We start from the raw sequence: 23,453 nt of genomic DNA, 5'->3' as shown, positions 1-23,453 counted from the left end.
AGTTGAATTAGAAATAAGATTGTAAAAAAGCTTATGAAACACCCAAACTAAATAACGTGTAATTGATCAATGTACTTGACTCTCATGTAGAGTTCTCAACACTTTGGGGGTTTTGTGCAGTAGCAATTCATGTCTTGGAATAAATAGTGTCCAATAAAACAAAAGGGGGCACTGGGTGAAATTAGGCTGGCTGACCTATCGATATTGGGATATGTTACATTTACTTTTAATGAAAAGTTCTTTAAGAAAAAGACAAATTAGTTTAAATGGATAAAAGGAATCATCTTTCAATAGTAGGGAAATAAATGAGAAACCACTTGAGAAGGTGGTAAAGCTTCTATTAAGTGGTCTTTATACCCACACATAATTCAAGAGAATACTAAGGCTCAAACTTAAGAATAAGCATAAAGTCTCATCTAGCAGAGTCAATCACTTTACTTAAAACAGAAACCCAAGTAGCCATGGGGTAGTAGGTTTCTATTTCTTAGGTATGGAAATACAGAGAGAAAATATTTAAAACTAATAAATGTTGCCAAATTTACAGAGTGGTTTGTAACTTCCATTACTGACTTCTGAATGGTTTTGACCAAAGGATAGCCAAAATTAGACTCGCTGACTCATAAAGACAAGTATCACATGTTTTCTATAACATATGGAATTGGAAAGGACATGAAAGTTAAAAGAGAACTACTAGGGAGGAAAGGGGAAAAGAGATTGGAGGGAAGTTAAAGGAGGATAAATAGAGGGGATGGTTAATATCATCAAGGTACATTATATGTATGAACATGCCAAAATGAAAACCATTCTTTGAACACTTAATGTGTCCTGGTTAAAAAAATGACTTTCTAGTAGGAATAGAACTATTACTGAATGATGCCCATGTATTCCCCAAGGGTAGGAGATGACCTTGCTGTACAATACATAGTGAGAACTTCTAACTATAAAATAATGTGGATTGAGATAAATGATTTTCTTTATGGCCAAGTAGTATGAAAACTAGAAATGACTGAATCGTTGCCACTGACATATGACCATAACAATATTTTGTATAAGAAAATGGCCAAGTTTTAAAGAAGGTTTAGTAAACACTTCTTTGATACTTCCTGATTTATTTTGTAACAAAACCAAACTATCGTAATCATACCATGATGTGGTGTAACATCGTTATTGTTGGTAAGATTCAGCTATTTTATATAAATAAATCAAATAGTTATTAAACATATTGGAAGATTCAACTAAAATCTTTCAGGATGTAATCCCAAATGGATAGAGATTGTCCTGAGGAAGTAGAACAACTTAATTCATACTGTATTAAATAACTCTGCACACATTTGTTACAAAGTTCAAGGGGCCATAATTCAAGTGAGGAAATAGATGATGACATTGACACAAAAAAAGGTATTTTGATGGTCTTATAGAATGGAGGAATTGTTCTCTTGAGTTTATTTCCACCATTTTGTGGCTTTTGAAACTATTGGATATACTTTATATTGATTTTATGGTACAATATATGGGTATGTATATGTACATACACAAATACTGTTCTATATGTATAAAAAGTACTGTAATTACTATACTAACTAAAGTACATAAACACTAGCTGAGTACTTTGCATACAATTATAGATATATTTGTATTACATACAAATACGGATACATAGCATTTATAAAGGCTCCACTAACTATGATAACTAAATCCTTACTAAATCGAGAATTTGTATAACAATACTGTACTAACAATTACTTCAGTAGCTGATGGTTTCATTGTGGAAAAGCTTTGATCAAGGACAAGAAGATATACTGGGTGAAAAGGGGTAAAAAAGGAAAGGGTGAACTGGGAGAAAAGATGTAGCACAGTACAACTAGTTGTTACTTCTTATATGTCCCCAAAGTAACCATGATTGGATGTTAATATATGAGAATGTGGCCCTCAAAGTAGTCTCTATGTTAGGGTTTGGTGATGTTGTTACATACAACAGAAACCATAGGCCATGTTGTAACAGCTTGTCGTGGTTTCCTTGTATAACAATCAAGAAAGATGATATATGGCTGATTTCCTTGTTGGGTTTCTGTTGAGGCAGCATGGTCAGTTGCTAACAGAATACAGCTAGTAACCAGGCCCCAATCTGAGTATTGTAGTATGATACACAAATTCGCTCCCTGGCCAAAGATATGCTGTATATATCTCTGTGGTTTTGTAAGCGATAGCACAGCAGATGGAGAAGGGCTATGTTACATTAATAACTTAAAATTTGCCACTGTACTTAAATTAATATTAAAAATTATATGAAATATTTCCAGTTACATTAAGGATTCTACTCCATTAGAACATGAAATTAATTTGAAAATCCATCATATACTTGCATACGGTACCATGATCAACGTGTGTGTGTGTGTGTGTGTGTGTCTGTGTGTCTGTGTGTCTGTGTATTTGTATTTGGAATGTTTACATACATGGCTTTGAACTGCAGTCTTCTTGTCTTCATGGTATTATAGGTGTTATACAACAGTGCCTGGCTATTTTTATTAATTTTATTTATTTTTAATTATATGGTACAAACAAATTGAACTCAGAACCTCATGCATGCTAGGCAAGCACTCTACCACTAAGCCTCATTCCCAGCCTGAATTTCTTATTTTTAAATATTCTGTTTTATAAAGTCTAAGCCAAATTTATGAAAAGATTTCTTTGTAAAAGACAATAACTTCAGCATTGGAAAATCTACTTTGCTTTTCTACCCTCCTTTCTTGCTCTTGAATACCCTTCCCCCATCAAATAATTAGGTTTAACTACAACCTAATGATATTCATGTGGATTTCAGTTTAAGTTGAAAGCTGAATACCTTCTGATGAAATGCTAAGCTGACAAATCACCAAAATAAAGCATATTATTTTACCTAATTGGATATAGATACACAAATGACTAAGTATATCTTTTCATTCACTACAATTTTTAGATTAAACATTATAGGTTTGACTTTCTCTCAGCCCCAATAAATTCCCATTCATAACAGAAAATTCCTGTATAACAAAGATTTTAATTTACTGGAAGCACTGAATTTTTGATTTGTCAGAACAGCAATATTATGCTTCTATTAAGCAAAGCTGCGAAAAACCAGTGTTCTTATATCAGTTCTTTTTCTCACTATTGTGACCAAAATATCTGAGAGAACAAAACTTAAAGGAAGAAATATTTATTTTGTACAAATCTGTTTTTCTACCAAAAAAATGTTTCAGAGAGTTCAATTCATGTTCACTTGGCCCAGGGGCTTGGGAGCTATTCACTTCATGGAAGAAGCACAGGTTGGTGGGAGAGGAGGGAGGGAAACGGGGCAGGGGGTGAAAGAAAGAGAAGAGAGAGAGAGGAGAGCAAACTTGTGAGCAGTCAGGAACAAAATATTCCCAGGAACTGATCTGTAGCAACCTACTTCCTCCAACAAGGGTCCACCTCCTAAAATTTCCAGAGCTTCCCAAACAATGCCACAAGATAGGGACTTTGGCTTGTGTGAAATATTTCACATTCAAACTACAACATATTTTTAATAAATTTTCAGTCCTACTTCCAAATGTTTGTAGATCAGATATCTATAGGATTGAGGAGGAGGAGAGGAGAGGCTATTGTTATAATAAACCCGTTTTAAAGTTCTTCTCAAATTATAGTAAATACTCAATTTTAAAACAATTTTAATTGGGGGAGGGCACCAAAATGGGTACCAACGAATAGAGGGAGGAAGGGTGAGCAGATGTACTTAATATATTCAATAAGTATGAGCTACGTAACATGAGGATAGGTATGGAAAGGGAGAAATGCGGGGAGAACAATGGGAGGGGTAACATTGATCAAGATGCCTTACACTCATAACCTAACTTATGGAATTGTAACCTTTTTGTAAAACTACTTAACAATAATAATTATAACTGCTAATAGCTGACTTTGAGAAGTTCTCCAAAACTGTGCCCCAGTGGCTCATGCCTGTAATTCTGGCTACTCAGGAGGCTGAGATCTGAGGATCACCACAGTTCAAAGTCAGCCAAGGCAGGATAGTCCATGAGACTCTTATCTCCATTTAACTACTAGAAAACTAGAAGTTTACCTCCAGCTCAAGTGGTAGAGTGCTAGCCTTTAGCTGAAGAGCTCAGGAACAGCACCCAGGGCCCAAAGTTCAAGCCTCATGACCAACCAAAACCAAACAAAATGTAAGAAGAAGAAAAAAAAAAAAGAGAAGTTCTCCACTTTATTTCTTTCATTTATCTCCTTCACAAGTAATACAAAGCATTTTAATGACTTCTTTGATACTGCACAATGGAGCCAGGGTAATATAGTAGAGAGTTCATGAGCTTTAAAACCAGGTAGAACCTGAGATCTAGTTGAATCACAGCTCTACAGCCAACCAGCTGTCTGGACTTTAGTCATACTTCAAAACCTCAGTTTTCTTGTCTATAAACTGGGGTGTTAAAATGCCTATTTCACAAGGCTGTTAATGATTACACACAGTGACACATAAAAATCTTAGGGCTCCACTTGACACATGCTAAGAGTAAATAAATGCTCTTTAAATCTTTCTTCCCAAAATTTAGGAGAGGCTTTTTATAAATGAAACTGAGCAATGTCTTGGATGAGAAAGCAATGAAAATCAGTTTATACTTTCCAAGTTTAGAAAATATTTTTAGCAACTACTAGCCACAATGAGAATTGTTTTAAAATAAACTAAAGCCCAGTCCTCCAGCTACTCACAATCTTGTAAGAGAAGAAAATAAATGAATATTAGATATAGAATATGATAATAGGCTGGAAATAATGTACAGGGTAGAAAAGAGTTTATTCTGATATGCCTTGGTATTAGAAAAATCTCCAATGTAATTTTCTAACAATGTAGATATGCTCTTAAAGTTCTAACTTTTAGGGAATAAAATATAAATTTCCATTCAGATTGGGCATACTATCTTTAAATGTTGCAAATCTTTAGATTAACCCCATACAATTGAGCCTTTTGTGTATATGTTCTGGCATCTCAGATTTTTCTCTATGTGTTCTTTGTAGTCTCCTTCCCACCACCTTTTAAAAACATACTTCATACATAATGTGCTGATTTAAACATTTTTGGAAGAGAAATTTTTTGTGCCTATACTGAGGCTTGAACTTGGGGCCTAGTCCCTTCCACTTGGCTGAGAGTCTACCACCTGAGTCACAGTTCCACTTCTGGTTTTTCTGTGGTTAATTAGAGATAAGAGTCTCACAGATTGTCCTGCCCAGGCTGGCTTTGAACTAAGATCCTCAGATCTCAGACTCCTGAATAACTAGGATTATAAGCATGAGCCATTGGTGCCTGGCTAAGAAACCAAACTATATAGACTTAACCAAGAAATGCCCTAAAGAAGCATTACTTCCTTATGAATGCATTTATCCAACTGGGTTCTAGAGCTTTGTTCTTAAACCTGTGCTTTAAAGACAAAGAGCAAAATGATCACCGAAGACATATTATTAGTATACTACTACTTACCCTCTTCACCTCCTCTTTTTGTCTTGTTGGTTGTTTTTTTGTTTTGTTTTGTTTTTTGTTTTGTTTTGTTTTGTTGCCAGTCTTGGGCCTTGGACTCCAGGCCTGAGCACTGTCCCTGGCTTGTTTTTGCTCAAGGCTAGCACTCTGCCACTTGAGCCACAGAGATACTTCTGGCTTTCTCTGTGTATGTGGTGCGGAGGTATCGAACCCAGGGCTTCATGTATACGAGGCGAGCACTTTACCACTAGGCCATATTCCCAGCCCTGTCTTGTTGGTTTTATTTATTTTTTTCCCTTGAGTTTTTCCCCTCTCAACATCTGAGTAACTCAAGACCTATGTGACAAGAAAGTAGTGACAGTTAGAAATATAGGCCAGGGTTGTTCACTAAAAGGATTGCCACAGTTTTATAGACCATAGAATTGAGGAACTAATAAATCCTCAAAAGACAGCTGAATTGTAGATTATTATATTATAACGGGCTCTTAGAGTTCCAGTAACAGCTCTGTTGTTCAGGGTTGGAGAACATCTGGCCCACAGGCTGTATAAGGCCTCAGAAATCGGTTAGTGCACTACAGGAAAGATATGTATGTATCTCCTAGGCTGCATGAGGCCCATCTACCTGTATTAATAATTTTGTATGGCCCATGAATATACAAATACACAAATGGCCCTTGGCAGAAAAACAATTCCCTACCCCTGCCAAGCTGTATGTCCTTTTCAACAAGTTATTTAACTTTTCCAAACATCTATGTACTCATTTTTAAGTCAGGATATTACCTCTTTCAGTGGTCTGTCATGAAGATCAAATGAGGTATTATATATCATGGCTCAAATTGAAGAGTGCTTGCCTGACAAAGACAAGACCCTAAGTCCAAAACCTAGTAGCAACAAATGAAAAGGATTTTTAAAGCCATGTGTGGTGATGTACACCTGTAATAATGTAATCCCAGCACTTTGGAGGCTGACACAGGAGGATCATGAGTTTACGGCCAGCCTCTGCTAAATAGCAAGACAGTCTCAAATTCTGAAAAGTTTTAAAATTATAACAAGTGCAGATTTATAAAGGACTCATAGTGGTATCTTCCTACTCCAAGCTTTCATCATGTAGCTCGTCTTCATTGGAACTGACACCAGCCAACTCTGATTTCATTAAGACATGTCTTCTTTTGAGGGCATCGATTTTGCTATCTGTCAAATTAGGACCTAAAATACTAAATGTCTTCTGTTCCCCAACACTTATTTACTTATAATGTAGATAACAAAATAGAAGTGAAGAAAATTGGGCTAATAAAAAGACTAATCGTAGAATCTCCCTTTTAACTTACAATTAAGTTCCAAAAGAGGAACAAAGGAGCTTTCATTAGCATCCCTTTTCTTCTTAAGTCTAGGCTTTCTTATGAATTCTATTAAGCTATGTTTTCTGGTCAAGTAACAGTCTGAGAGGTTTCTGCCTTTTCTGAGGCAGCAAAAAAAAAAGTCATTTCCTTGGCTTTATGCCATAGAGCTTTCACAAAGCAGTATCTCATATAGGAGACAGCTCTAGACATTGAAGAGATTCCTCACATAACTGTACTATGAATTACTCCCTTCCAAAATATATTTGCTACAAATATGTATCAATTGCTACCAGTAATTGCTAATGCATATTTATACATCATTAGCTTATAGTTTCATTTTATAAGCATTTTATTAAGTGTCTGCTACATGCAAGGCAGTATACAAGATATTTTACTTGTATTATTTCAGCTGGGGTCCTGGTAAGGAGGAGAATAGAGAGAGATGAGAAAGCTGCTTATATTCTCACAAATCCCTTTGTTTCTGAATACCAAATTTTGACTGATTTTGTAGAACATTTGATCATTTTCAAATTCAAAATAAGCTTTTCCATCATCTTGCCATAGTACTCATGGCATCTTTGGGGGGGGGGGGTGGGCATGTGTATCCTAGACCTTGAATTCATGGCCTGAACACTGCCCCTAAGTGTTAGTGCTCAAGGATAGCTCCACTCACTCTCCAGCTTTTTGTGATTAATTGGAGGAAATAGTCTGAAGGACTTTCTTGCCTGGGCTCACTTCAAATCTCAATCCACCTCCTGAGATTACAAGCATGAGCCACTGATACCAGCCTTGCACATGCCATCTTTATGCACCCATATGTAACACCTATCCTTATTTCAATTTACACATATATTTATATGAGACATTGTATGAAAGTAGGAATTATTTAAAACATTACACCAAATTAATGACAAATATTTCATACCACATTTTCCCTCTTGCCTACTCACATCACAGTGTTTCCTTTCTTCTGTGATGATTTCTTCATCTATTCGGTTCCTCCACATCCTGATCATTTCTGACTCATTTACACAACGTTTTAGTCCTTGTTCCCTCAATGAGCCTTGGTCTTGACTTCAAATGTCCAGACTCATTTAGATATGTGCTCCATGGATCAAAAGGGTGACTACTCTCAGAATCTAGCCTTCTTGTTAAGCATTAGTGGTTATAAACAGAATTTTTTTTCTTAATACCAGATTTTGTAAGGATTATTATCCTCATTTGCAGATAAGCAAATAAATTCACAGAATTAAATGACATGCATACAATAGAGACACCACCACATCCATGGGTATTGGAGCACTATTTACAATAGTCAAATTATAAAATCATCCTTTGTGTCCATGAACAGATAATTGGAAAGAGAAAATGTGGTGCATATGGAAAATAGTATTGTTAAGCAATAAAGAATGCACGTAGGTCATTTGAAGGAAAGTGGACCAAACTGGAGATCATCGTGTTAAGTGAAACACAACAGAATATTTTCTCTTATATGTGAAATCTACACCTTAAAAAGCGACATGAATGTAAATGTGGTGTACTGGGAGAGGATCAGTAAGAGAGAGAAGGAGGAAAGGAGAGTAGTAGGAGTAAATTGAAATATAAATAAATTGTGTTTATGTATGAAAAAGCATAACTAAACCCACTAAAACTGAAGTAGAAGAGAGACAGAATAATGAAGAGTAATAAAGGGGGTGAATTTGGTCAATGTACAATATGTACACATATGGAAATATCACAAAAAGTTAAGTGACTTGCCTAGAGTTATTCCTTGAAGAGGTGACAGAATGTGATTTTGATTCTAGATTCATTTGAATCCAACTCTTGTATACTTCTAACCAAACAAGACATTTCAAAAAGAGAAATAAATTGGAATAGCTGAAACTTAAAGTCATTTGAGCTTAAAAATAGGAAAATTTATTTGAAATTCGTAGCATCTGAATCCATCTGGAATAAAGACATATAGCTTTACCATTATGGTCCTTAAGATGCTTTAAAAGTAAACAAGGAGGGGCTGGGAATGTAGCTTAGCTGTAAAGTGCTTGCCTAGAATGCACGAAGCCCTGGGTTCAATTCCTCAGCACTGCATAAACAGAAAAAGTCAGAAGTGGTACTGTGGCTTAAGAGGTAGAGTGCTAGCCTTGAGCAAAAAGAAGTCAGGGACAGTGCTCAGGCCCTGAGTCCAAGCCCCAGGACTGAAAAAAAAATAAAAATAAACAGGAAAACATAATAAGTAAAAAAATAAGTAAGGAATAATCCTAATATTGGACAAACTGGGTTATATTTGGGTAATATTTAGTTAAATCTTTGAAATTTCACTTATACATTGATGTTTACTTCATAAATACTCATTAATTCCCTTTCCCCCAAATTTCATCTTTTCCAAATACTTTGTCTAATACTTGCTATTTTTTATTTCAGAGACAGTTAAAGGCAGATGCTAAAAAAGCTATTGGACGGCTTCAGCTACGTACATTGAAACAGGGAGACAAGGTACATTTATTGCTTTTAAATTGAAACCATTGTTCACATTGACCATTTTTCCAAGATGGTTTTCATTGGCATTTATAAAGCTCATTGACTTTAAAAATCTATTTGAGGCTACAAGTATGCTGATAATAGCCTCTAGCAATATCTATCCTAATCCCTAGTATCTATGAGTTTTATCTCATCTGGCAGGGAGAAATTTGCAAATAAGGAAAGTTAAGGAGACTGAGATAGAGAATACCTTGGATTATCCAGAGAGATGGGCCATAAATATAATCATAGTGTCTTTATCTGGTGGAGGAAGAGAGAGCTTCGACTATACATACAGTACACAAGAGAATATGACAAGGAAGCAAAAAGTTGAAGCTGCTCAAGGAAGAGGCTGTGAGCCAAGGAATGCAGGCAGCCTCTAAAAGCCAGAAAATTTAAGGAAGGAAGGGGGTTTCCCCTGAAGCATTCAGAAGGAACATAGAATTACCAAGACCGCAATTTTAGACTTTTGACCTACAGAACAATAAGAATAAGGTTGTGTTGTTTTAAATTATTAAATCATAGTTACTTGCTACCATAACAACAGGAAACAAATACAGTGCTTCAGTGCGGCCATTTTTGAGCATCCCTTTCAGATATGAGACATCCGAAAACAACCATTGATGTGTAAAACATATATCTTAAAATGGCTATAGGACTTATCCAAATAAAAAATATGGTTTGCAACAGCCTCAGAAATATTACTTAGATATAAATAAAGTATATACAAGAGTTATATGCTAAATTCTGCAAAACAGAATGAAAGAAATCAATGAAAGATATACCATGTTTTCTTGGTTAGAAAATACTGTTAAGATGTCTAGCTCCCCAAATTGACCTTTAGATTCCATAGTCTCAATAAAAAAATCCTAGTGAGATCTTTTATAGAAGTTGTTAGGCTGAATCTAAGCTTATATGGAAAATCTAAAGAACTAAAACAAACAAAATAATTTTGACAAATAGGAACAACTTTGGGAGCCAGTTATAGTAGCACTCACATTGAATTACAGCACTCAGAAATCTGAGGCATAAGGATTGTGAGTTCAAGGTCATCCTTGGGGTACGTAGCAAGTTCTAGGTCCACCTGTCTCAAGAAAAAAAGGCTGGGGATATAGCCTAGTGGCAAGAGTGCCTGCCTCGGATACACGAGGCCCTAGGTTCGATTCCCCAGCACCACATATACAGAAAACGGCCAGAAGCGGCGCTGTGGCTCAAGTGGCAGAGTGCTAGCCTTGAGCAGGAAGAAGCCAGGGACAGTGCTCAGGCCCTGAGTCCAAGGCCCAGGACTGGCCCCCCAAAAAAAGAAAAAAAGACAATTTTGGATGGTTCATATCACCTGACTTGCAGGATGATTTTAAAGCTGCAGCAGGCAAGATAGCATGGTATTAGAGAAAGAATAAACTTACAAATCAGTGGAACATAACAGAGTCCAGAATAGATCAATATAAACCTGGCCAACTTATTTTCTATAAAGACGAAAATTGAATTGTTGTAAAGGAAAGCTTTATGTGACAATCAGATATCCATAAGAAAAAAAAATTCATTCTCTATATGCTATATAAAAAATAACTCAAAATAGATAATCAAACTAAATATGCCTAAAGTTAGGAAATGTTTAGAAAGCAGGAGAAAAACATATCTGTTCTGTGTGACATAAAATTACTTCTTCTATATGACACCAAAAACAAATCTATAAAAAATGAGGAATTTGGCCCTTAAAATTTAGAATTCTTGTTTTTTGAAAGACAGTATTAAGAGAGGGAAAGAAGATACAGGTTAAAAGGAAATACTTGCAAGTCACATGTTTCCTATAGGATTGTATGAAGAAAATATAGACAAGTTTCAACCCAACAATAGGAATGCAAACAACCCAATAAAAAAATAAACATGCCAACTGGGTACCAGTGGCTCACACCTGTAATACTAGCTACTCAGGAAGAGGCTAAGTTCTTAGGATCACAGTTCAAAGCCAGCCCGGGCAGGAAAGTCCATGAGACTCTTATTTCCAATTAACCACCAAAAAGCCAAAGTGAAGTTATGACTCCCGTGGTAGAATGCCAGCCTTGAGCAAAAAAGCTCATGGACAGTGCCCAAGCCCTGTCTTCAAGCCCCAGGACCAGCACAAAAATTAAAAATAAACAAGTAAAACAGACACTTCAAAAAAAAAAACATAAGGATGATAAGCCCATAAAAGATACTTAGCATAATTTGTCATTAGGGAAATATAAAATGAACACCATGAAATACCACTTATATTTGTTAGTGCCACTGAGTTAGAATGGCCAAAATTAATATACTTGAAAATCTAAAGACCTAGCCAATGTGTGGAATCATTGGAATTCTCATACCTGCTGGATGACCACTTTGAGCCCCAGTTTGGCAAATCTTCAAGAAGTTAAAAGCACACTTACCATGCTCAATATTTACTGTAAATGGAAGAGGGAGAGAATGTCTATATTCTCATAAAAACCCACAGAATGGTTCATATCAGTTTTAATAGTAATAGTCCCAAACTAGAATGAGCCTAAGTACCCTTCACCTGGTGAACAGATAAACTATGGAATAATATTTAGAAATAAAAGGATGAGAGAATCCTATGAACAAAACATGGTTTCGTTTATATGGGAAAGGCCAAACTGTAGGAAATAGAAAAACATCTGTTAATGCCAGAAACTGGAAGAGGAAAAGTTAACTACAAAGGGGTTGGAGGAATTTATTGGGATCATGTATTCCTTGATTATGGTGGGAAATAAGCTCCTATATATGTTTGTCAAAACTTATAGAGCTATCTATACACACAAAGAATGAATCTTATTGTATGTAAAGTACACCTTGATTTTAAAATGGGAAAGAATAGCTATAAAAGTTGTAAAAACTGTTTTTTTCATGAATTCTGACATCAGGAGAAAGTAAGTCATTATAGTATTGATTTTTTTCCCTTTCTCCCTTTTTTGTTGACTTTATTCTTTTACAATTTTTAATTCTAAATAAATTCACATTACCTTTAGAAGTTTAGTTACTTAGTCATTTAGTGATAAGCTGCTGCTTCTCTTATTCATTTAATTTATTTTGCTTATCTAGTAGAGTAACAATAACTATTTGCTCATAGGAAATTGGCCCAGATGGAGATAGTTGTGCAGTGTGCATTGAACTATATAAACCAAATGATTTGGTGCGCATCTTAACCTGCAAGTAAGTTGGATTTTTAATATCATCAGTAAAAATATATGACCCACAAAAATTATTATGATGGGGGAAACAATTTGAGTGTTTCCAAATTGATGTTGATCAAGTTATTAATATTTAATTTATCTGCATATTGCTGTATTTTAGTAACACAAAATTGTTACAAGTCTAATTGGATAGTTTCTATAATCCAGTATAATTCATTCTAAACTAATTCTAAGGAAAGCTGAGAACTTAGCCAAAAGAACAATGTATAAAGACAATATTAGATTATTCAATTTTAAACTCATTCTAACAATTCTAATGAGAGATAAAAATACACGTAATGAGCACGTAGTAAGGAAGTCTTCACTCTCATTTTTTAATTAGCCCTCTTTTGAGGTATTCTTTTTTGTCTGCTGGTACTGGGACTTGAACTCAGGGCCTCATACTCTGCTCACACCTGACTCTCTACCGCTTGAGCTATACCTCCACTTCCAGCTTCTAGCTTGGTATTTGGAGATAAGAGTTTCATGATTTTTCTGCCTGGACTAGCTCCTAACTTCAGTTCTCAGTTCTCAGCTTCCTGAATAGACTGAGTTAATGATGTGAGCTATGGATGCCTAGCTTGAAGATTATTCTTGACCCTTGGAGTAATGCCATAATGGGGTCTAAATTCAAGTCCTTATACTTGCTAAGCAAGTCCACTACTATTTGAGCCATTTTTACTTTCACATATTTTTCAGGTAGTGTGTTTTTTGCCTGGAATTAGTCTAAGACTATGATCTTTCTGCCTCTGCCTTCCAGGTAGCTAAGCCCAGCCTGTTTTTTTATTTTGTTTTTGTTTTCTGGTTTTGGTGGGGTTTTTTTTTTTTTGTTTTTTTTTTAAATTTTTTTTTTTTTGGCCAGTCCTGGGCCTTGGACTCAGGGCCTGACCACTGTCCCTGGCTTCTTCCCGCTCAAGGCTAGCACTCTGCCACTTGAGCCACAGCGCCGCTTCTGGCCGTTTTCTGTATATGTGGTGCTGGGGAATCGAACCTAGGGCCTCGTGTATCCGAGGCAGGCACTCTTGCCACTAGGCTATATCCCCAGCCCTGGTGGGTTTTTTTTTGAGATAGACTCTTGCTTAACATTTTTGCCTGAGCTAGCCTTGAACTATAATCCTGTCATCTCCATATCCCATGTAGCTAGAACTACAGGCATCCTCCAATGGTTGGCAGTTCTTAAAACTCTTGATACTTTTTTACTAGCTTTTAAATAGTAGTCTTAGTGGGACACATGATATTTTTGCTTAAAGCATCTGTAGTGTGTTATATTCAATACCCTATTTTACCATTTTAGAGTTAGGAAAGTAATAATTTCAATCATATAACATGAAAAGTTGAATGGACTTAACATTCAGTAGCATGCTATTTTCAAGAAATGAGTACTGAAAATACTGAGGCTATTGTATTCAAAAGTACTGCCTTATGAAATTTCCTACATTTTTGTGGTTGCTTTGTATTACTGCTATTTTTAAGATACTTCCATTCAAAAAAATCAGTTACGGAGTAATATATATTAGGGAAAATGTTGTTTATGTTCATATCTAATAATTATGTTTTTCTTCTTTTCATTAGCCATATTTTCCATAAGACCTGTGTTGACCCATGGCTGTTAGAACACAGGACTTGCCCCATGTGCAAATGTGACATTCTCAAAGCTTTGGGAATTGAGGTAAACATTGCTACACTATTTATATGAAGGAACTTAAGCAGTGTATTATTTATGTACCTGGACATTCAGGAAAATAACATCCTTATTTTTGAGCTATGTAATAGGTAAGACTTACATATTTACATCATAGGCACAGTGAGATATTGTCCCGGACCATCTTCATTTCCCTTCTTTTTCCTTCTCCTCAAATGTGTGTATTATTTTGGTCACAATTTGAGTTGGAACATATTTCCACTGTTCAACACAATCAAACTTGGAGTTAAGTGAATATGTATAATTTGAGAAAGCCTAATAAATGTTAAGTTTTTTTAGATTTGGTAAATGCAAAAACAGCTTATTTTCAAGATAAAATAGATGTTAAGCTCAACAAAATTTACATGACTTGCACATATTCATAGACAACAGTGATTCTCAATTCTCTTGGGAGACAGCATAATTGCTATATACACATACATACACACATACACACAGATATATCTATGTCTATATCTATATCTACATATGGTGACTGCCTTCTGCCGGACATTAGGTTATGTATGATGAGGTGATATACACAGCTCATTGGTAGATCTAATGATTACTTACTGCTCTGACTGGGGCCAGCAAGAGATTTTTTTGTGATCATCAAAAGGAATGATAGTGTTTTAACATTCTTGTTTCATTTTGTTTTATTTTGTTTTGAGACAGGGTCTTGTAATATGGCCCTGACTGACCTCAAACTTGAGATCCTGTTGTGTCAATGTCTAGGCCTCCTGGGTGGCAGGATTATAGGCTCATGCTACAACATCCAGATGGGATTATAGGTTTAAAAGGTTAAGAAATATTGTATAAATAAGTCACCTATGAAGAATTTTTATAATGCTACAGCAAGGAAAAGCATTTACCTCAGAGTCTTTTAATTTTTTTCCAAATACTTTCCAAAGGTGGATGTTGAAGATGGATCCGTGTCTTTACAAGTCCCTGTATCCAATGATGCATCCAATAGTGCATCACCCCATGAAGAAGATAACCGCAGTGAGACTGCATCCTCTGGATATGCTTCAGTTCAGGGAGCAGATGAACCACCCCTGGAGGAACATGTGCAGTCAGCAAGTAAGTACCATATTGAAAGGCAATGGGTGTTTCACAAAGGACCACTGTGAATCATGCATCTATCCAAGTATGCCTCCTTTATGAAGCCCTTCCATTCATTCATTCATTCATTCATTAAGACCTTTCCTGCATTTTTCTGCTTAAAATGATACAATGAAAGATGCCCCCATGCGTATTTGAATGTTCCCTATGTAGATGAGCTTCATTATTAGTGGAGATTATTCACAAAAGAAATATTTATTGGAAGATGTTTCTCTGATCCATGTATACATATGATGAGATTACTGAAATGAATAGGTGATATACACAGCTCACTGGCTGATCTATTGTTTACTTACTGCTCTGACTGGGGCTCATTACTTACTGCGGCTAAAAGGAAACTTTAGAAGGCATGTTTATTGAAAATAAACAAGAAAGTAAGATAAAGGAGTCCTTAAATTATAAAACAAAATATTTTCAGAGCTCAGGATCTCATCTTCTGCATAGAGGAAACTAGGTTTAACAATGGTATGTGCTGCCACCTGTTGACCGTTTTCAAGGAAATGAGTAAATTGTTAGAAACTAGAATCTATTACTTTTAGAACTCATGTGAATTTGTATTGCAATTTAGTCATTTTATACCAAAAGAGAACATTAAGAGAATTTTGTTACTTGTTTTTCCATAAGAGAAAATCTAAATAACAAAATCAATCTAAATATCTCTAAACATCTAAAATCTATCTAAATATAGATTTCTATCTAAATGTATCCATATAATATATAGATATATAGCTAAATATAAATCTATCTAAATATGTACATAAATATGTATATAACTATCTAAAATCTACCTAAGTATAAAATCTAAATATTAAAACTATCTTCCATTTCAAACTTTTTCATATTTATATTGGTTTTAAAGTATTTTCTTAATCATTTTTGAAATAGCCAAACTAACATAAAAGTAGAAGAAACTAATGTCAAAATGGCTTGTGAAGATTTCAATTTCCCCTGACGCAAACCTTTGCCCTGTGGAGGCATATCAGTCCCTTAGGTATCATTTCTAAAGATGTCACAGTCATGCAAAAGGAAACTTGGTATTTCTTGTCATCTAATCTCCAGACATTTCCTTGAGTATAAAGTAGTCATAAGAACCTGAATTATCTGTTCATTATTCTGCCTGTAATAGTGAATCATTGTTTCTTTTGCCACACACAATCTTCTGTTCAATAGTTATGTGGTAATAGAGTTTAGTGAATATTAAGGTGACTTTTATGAGATAATTCAATTTATGCTAGGCTTTTAAAACACAGAAACATTCCAACATATTTTTTATGATCTGTTCTTGTCGAGGGGAATAGGGTAAACAGAAAAGATTTTGTAGGTAATTTGAAAAGCAAATAGAATAACGACCCAATTTCCTCCTGTATTCTTTACCTAGTTAATGATAGTATCACCCACCAAGGTGTCTGAAGATTCCTCTTCAGATTCTTAGGTACCCTAGATTCTTCCCCACTGTCTTTCATCATTATCCCTTTTCTCAATTCAGCCCCCTAATTTTGAACCTTAAGTTTTTACGCAGAGTTTGAGCTATTCTTTTCCTTCTTTGCTCATTCCTTCCACATTTTCTTTTTTTTTGGGGGGGGGGTGTTGGGGGTGTTGGTCGTGGGGCTTGAACTCACAACATGGGCACTGACCTTGTGCTCTTCAGCTCAAGGCTAGTGCTCTATCACTTGAGCCACAGTGCCACTTCCTGTTTTCTGAAAGTGTTTCATGGACTTTTCTCAGCCTCCTGAGTAGCTAGGATTACAAGTGTGAGACACCAGCACCCAGCTCCTTCCACATTTTCTCACCCAAGAAATTGGGCAAAGCCACTCTTGTTTCTCCCTTTAATACTTGTTCCCTCTTGGAGAAGCCTCTCATGACTTGCATGTCTGCCTCCTAGAGTATGCGTCTGATTCTGTAGACTTCCTACTGCTCCATTTATTGCATTGAATAATTTTAAAAAGGATCTGTGTATATAGCTTAGTGGTAGAGCACTAAGGCCTGAGGCTCTGGGTTCTAACCCCAAGACTGCCCTCCAAATCCACAAATGCTGAACTGAATATTAATTCAAGTAGGAATTTTAACATCTTTGAGAAATTAATATGAAATAATAAATTAGGATATGAACATAAATTCAAATTTTCTTTTCTGCAGGGAAAGTTATATTTACTATTGCTTACCAAGAACCTAGCACAGCCTGCCACATGGAAGGTGTACAAATTTATGCTGACTAAATGACCACTTAGAACAAATTCAACTTTGTCTATGATTGTATATATTACTAGTTTGAGGAGCTTTCAATATTAGCCAGTGATGCTTATTGTGACATGTGATTTGCATAAGTTTGTAAACAGACAGTTCACATCCTCTATGTATCACATCACTGGGGTAAGCTCTATTAGAATACTAATCTGCAAAGTGAAACACTCATCAAATCCCCCCGGAAGGCATGTTAAAACAGAGGCCATCATCAGAGATTCTGACTCCTTGAGTCTGGATTTGGGGCATGAGAATTTACATTTCTAACATGTTTCTGGGTACTACTGATGCTGTTGGTCCCAGGACCACAGTTTGAGAACTACCGAATAGGGCCCTTAGTTGTCAACCCTAGCTCAATTGCAGAGATTTTGTTTTGTGTCAGTATTGGGGCTTGAACTAAGAGCCTGGGCACTGTCCCCTAGCTTTTTAACTGAAATCTGATTGTCTACCACTTGAGTCACATCTTCACTTCTGGCTTTCTGGTAGTTAATTGGAGATAAGAAAATCACAGACTTTCTTGTACAGGCTAGCTTTGAACCCCAATCTTTAGATCTCAGCCTTCTGAGTAGCTAGGATTACAGATGTGGGCTACCTCTAACCAGCTACTTGGAGAAATTTTAAATAGTACTGATACACAGGTTCTACTTCAGAGTTAAGTCAGAATCCATAAGAAATGGAACCCAAGAACAGGTACTTTTTCATCTTCGTTTTAATTTTAATTAAAACTTCATTTTATTTTTAAATTTTTTAAATTTTAGATTGAGTAACAAAAAAGTGTTTTCAAAATGGTCATATCTCCTTCAGCCAGCTTCTACAAAAGTTAACATCTTATGTAACCATACACAATTTCAAATCTAAGAAATTAACTGATAAAATATTATTAAATATAGACCTTACTCAAATTTCACCAGTTGACGTACAGATTCTTTTTCTGTCTCAAGATGTCACATTTCATTTCATTGCTATGGCTTCTTAATCCCCCAATCAGTGACTGTTCCTCGGTTTTTGTCTTTCATGATGTTGACAGTTTTGAAGTCTACTTATAATTATTTAGGAGAATTTCCTTCTATTTAAGTTTGTCTGCTATTTCTTTTACTTATTTTTTTTTCTTTTGTGCCAGTACTGGAGCTTAGTTTAGGTCCTCTGCTCTTGCTTGCCCCTTTTTTTTTTACTCATGGCTGGCATACTAACACTTGAGCCATGCCTCAGGTCTAGAATTTTGCTAGTTAATTGGAGATAAATATATCACAGACTTTCCTACCCAACCTGCCTTTGAAACATGATTCTTAGATCTCTGTCTCCTGAATAGTTAGGATTACAGGCATAATTATGAAAGGAACAGAGAGTGCAAGGCTTCTTGGAATCAATGTTAAATTTGGTCTTAAGAGAAGGGTAAAATGATCCTAAAATTACCATTTCTTTTTAAAGATGAAAATCTACAGCTGGTAAACCATGAAGCAAGTTCCGTGGCTGTGGATGTTGTTCCTCATATTGACAACCCAACTTTTGAAGAAGATGAAACTCCTGATCAAGAGACTGCTGTTCGAGAAATTAAATCGTAAAATCTGTATCCATAGAAAACCTGAACCTTTACTAATAACAGGACTGCCAATCAGGGCCTAGTTTACTATGAATGAACTGGGTAAACATAATAAACTAAGAATGATATTGAAAGTGCTGAGATGACTAATATTATACTATAGTTAAATGATTTAAAATATTTAACCTGTTAACTTTTTCCACAAACTCATGATAATGTTTTCATAGGCAAGTTTCCTCTGAATAGTGATCACATTTTTAAACACTCAAACTGTCTTCAAGTAATCATATTTTTCATTTATATCAACTTTCTTATAAAAACATGTTGCTTTTAAAATGTGGAGTAGCTGTAATTAATTTATTTTATGATAGTATCTTAATGAAAAAATTACTACTACTTTTAGCTTGGGCTCTATGTGTCAGGGGTTTTTCTCCAGGTGCTTATATTGATCTGGAAATGTAGTGTAAAAAGCAATGCAAACTTAGGCTAGCACTTCATGAAATGTCTATTTAAACTACATTAAGTTGATAGAACAAGATAAAGCAAAATATTGATTTTTCACTTTCTCTTTTTTTCATGTTAGGATAACTAGCTAAATGTACTTCATCTGCGTATTGAGCATAGTTTATCAGACACTATGCACTGAAATGATCGACTGGTATATTAGTGACACCAACTTAACACAAGATTATAGATGAAAAGGTTTCATATGAAAATATTGTACAACTCTTTCTCAAATGGGGATCTTCAAAAGCACAGTATATAAACTACCGTACTGCTGGAAAATGGTAATGAAAGAGAAAAATCACACTAAAATTGGTCATCGATCTTTGTGCATGAATTAATGTACAGAAATCATTCTGTAAACTTTGTCTATAGAAAATGTTTTCCAAATAAAGTTGACTCTGAAAATTGAGTTTACATTTAGCCAAAATAGGCTAAAATTCTGTCCATATAACTATAATTTTGTGAATGCATTTCCTTGGTGTTTGAAAAAAAAGAATTTGGGGGTGGGATTATTCCAGGTGCCTTAATATAAAGTTTGAAGCTTCATCCACCAAAGTTGAATAGAGCTATTTAAAAAAATGCACTTTATTTATATTCCGTGTGGCTTCTCTTTGTTTTAGTTTGTTTCCAGTGCAAATTCCAGCAGAATTTAGACAAAAATAGAACAGAAATGTATTTTTGTTTGCTGAATATAGAATGGATGAAAGCATTGCATTCTTGTACAATGATTTGAAATGCTGTAAATATGTCTCGATTTATATTGATTCTCTTTAACTATAAAATGTAAATAAAATATTCCAATAAAAGTGTGTGGTATTGTGCTCAATTTAGACAGCATATGTTTACTTTTACTATAAAATATGCCTGGGATTGAGAGGGAAAAAAGAGTTGGATGTAAATAATCACTGTTGTATTTGATCAATAAAAGCTAAAATTATAGTGTGTTGCATATTTACCTATTTCATTGCACAGAAAGGACATGCTACCATTATAATGCCAGTAAACTAATCATAAATTCTTTCATATATCATATGAAGCTGACCAGTAATAAAATAGGAGTTTATTCTATCCATGACATCAGGATCTTTAGTACATTAAAGTATAATGTTAGGATGATGGTGAGTTCAGTGCATCTCTTTTGTAAAACGTGAATAATACACAGATGCTTGGAATCATCAGAATCATGATAATCAAACCAGATGTACCCAAGTCTCTTTTTTGACAGCACCCAGGTTTAAACTCAGAGCTTCATGCTTGCTAGGCAAGTGCTCTGCCATTTTATTCATGTTCCTTTCCACGCCCACAGCCCTTTTATACTTTAGTTGTTGTTTTATATTTTTTTCAGTCTTGGCCTTTTGCTTGGCACTGGTCAGACCTCAATCAACATACTTCCACCCAGTAGATGGAATTACAGGTATAACCACCATACACCTTGGATCTTTTACTTTTTCAGATAAAGTCTCACTAGCTGATACTGTTTTAGAGAGGGGAAAGGTCTAAGCTGACTTTGAACCATAATCCCTCTATTTCCAACTCTCAAGTAAATGTGCACGTTTCAAGTGATGAAATGCTAGGAATATGAGTATGATGCCTAAATTCTTACAGAGTTAATTTTATTTCAAATTTTGTATGGATTCTTTTGGCAAGAGATTTTGTCCTTTGTGAATTAACAGCTGTATTGAAGTACCATCTACATAACAATTTACTCATTATAAATGTACAGCTGGATGATATTTAGCAAATGTACCACTATACAGTTTTGGAACATTCCATGATCCTAAAGCCTTCATCAGGATCATTGACAGTCAATTCCTGTTCTCATTCCTAGTTCCACACAATCACCAATCTATATTCTGCCTCTATAGAGTTGACTGTTCTGGAACTTTCATATGAATGTAATCATACAATTCATGATCTTTTCTGATTTGTTTCTCCTTAGCATAAGCTTTCAAGTTTTTTTAGTTTATTTTATTGAACATTTTCATTGTTATTTTAAAGGTGATGTACAGAGGGGTTACAGTTATGTAAGTCAGATAAACAGTATGTTTCTTTTTGGACAATGTCACCCCTTCCTTCACTCTCTCCCAGTTTTTCCCTCCCATTCCCAAGTTGTATAGCTCATTTTCAACCTAATGTCTAATGAGTACCACCTCTGCATTTGTTCCCCATTTTTCCCACACTTTCTATCCCCCACTTGCCCTCTCAAAGACAAACATACAAGACAAAAATGAAAGAAAACAAAGCCAACAAGGAATCTCTTGTTTCAATTCCCTAGAATTTATTTGGATAAATATGATTTTAGATAATCAAAGGCACATAGGCCAAATTTTATCCATATTGTAGTATGTATCAGTAATTCATTCCTTTTCATGGTCCAGCAATATTCCATTGTATAGGTATTCTACATTTGGCTATCCATTCAGCTGATAAACCCTTAGGTTTAATTTTGCGATGCACATTCACATGCAAGTCTTTCTGTAGATGTATGTTTTGGGTTCTCTTGAGTTATATACTAAGGAAAGGAATTGCATGCCACTTTTGAATTGCTACGGGGTTTGAGGGAGGAGATTCCACGTCTCTCCAAGAGTCCATCACTCAGAGACAGTCTCAAGCAAAAAGATCGATTTATTGGGGAAGCAAAAAGTGAACTGACCAGCCAGGGATGCAGCACAGACTCGGGAGCTGAAACTGCGGCCCCTAACAGTCCTTGATCTGAGGGGTTTATAAAGGTAAAAGCATAGCACAGATGTGGGGGGTTGGTGCAGGGGGGTAGAGCAAACAACAAGCAAGTTAAGCAAGCCATTTACAGAAGCAGAATTTTGCAGTCAGGTTGACTTAATATTTAAGTTCATTTTAACAATTGTTACCATGCTTCCCTAATCAAGATGGAGTCAGCTCTACTTCCCACAACATGAATTATATTATTGTTGCCATTATCATTCAATATTCTTTACCTTGGTCTTAATACTTTTGTACTTACATAATTGTCAAAATGTAAGCTGATTATTTTCAACAGTGACAGCATATAATATTTTCTTGTATTTTGGAGTCTCCAACTTAACAACAAGGGGTTTTTCTGAATATTTGTAAGTTTAATGGGACTCAGGTTATATGATCTTAAAAATATACATTATTCCCTGGTCAAACAGTAAAAATATGTTAAGAGAGACAACTAGAATACTAGAAAATTCCTTCTTCTCCATCTGGTTTTTGTTAATTTAGGAAATATTTTAAAGAATTTATCACATCAGGCTTTATCTCCTCAGGCTATATCATTTTCAGTTGTTTACTTTGATTATTTCATTTGGTGTAACTTATATTTTAAGCACATTAAAATATAGGATTAATTTAATTTCAAATTCATGATTATGGTAGATATTTTGGCCTCCTCTAATATCATGGCTACTTCAGTAAATAGTCTTGCCAGCTACAAACTTTTTCCTTTGCAAACACAATATGAATTATGAGACTCTTGGAGACACATCTAAATTTAGATGGTTAAGAGAAAATTATACAGAAAAGGCGTTTAGACTGCAAACTGGGCTCACTCTTGTAATCCTAGCTACTCAGGAGGCGGAGATCTGAAAATAGAGAGTTCAAAGCCAGCTTGGACAGGAAACTCCATGAAACTCTTGTGTGTGTGTGTGTGTGTGTGTGTGTGTGTGTGTGTGTGTGTGTGTTAGTGGGGATCGAACCCAGACCATTGCACCTGCTAGTCAAGCACTTTGCCACTGAGTTACATCATCCTGGCCATGTAGGAAACTTTTATCTCTAATTACCAAAAAAAGCTTCCAAA

At 35.3% G+C, this 23,453-nt stretch overlaps 1 protein-coding gene across 2 annotated transcripts in view; it reads left to right on the top strand.

Moving 5' to 3' along the window:
- Positions 1-20,463, top strand: part of Rnf128 (ring finger protein 128) — a 99,454-nt gene extending 78,991 nt beyond the window's left edge. For both annotated transcript variants that reach the window (XM_048336876.1, XM_048336875.1), the window contains exons 3-7: positions 9,259-9,330; positions 12,464-12,546; positions 14,139-14,235; positions 15,159-15,327; positions 19,039-20,463. In XM_048336876.1, coding sequence (XP_048192833.1) covers positions 9,259-9,330; positions 12,464-12,546; positions 14,139-14,235; positions 15,159-15,327; positions 19,039-19,172 — 555 coding nt within the window. In that variant the 3' untranslated portion in view covers positions 19,173-20,463. The remainder of the gene's footprint in view (positions 1-9,258; positions 9,331-12,463; positions 12,547-14,138; positions 14,236-15,158; positions 15,328-19,038) is intronic.
- Positions 20,464-23,453: the final 2,990 nt, after the last annotated feature.

The sequence above is a fragment of the Perognathus longimembris genome, chromosome 28 (assembly GCF_023159225.1).
Source record: "Perognathus longimembris pacificus isolate PPM17 chromosome 28, ASM2315922v1, whole genome shotgun sequence".
NCBI classification, from domain to species: Eukaryota; Metazoa; Chordata; class Mammalia; order Rodentia; family Heteromyidae; genus Perognathus; species Perognathus longimembris.
This window is presented reverse-complemented; position numbering and strand designations above follow the sequence as displayed.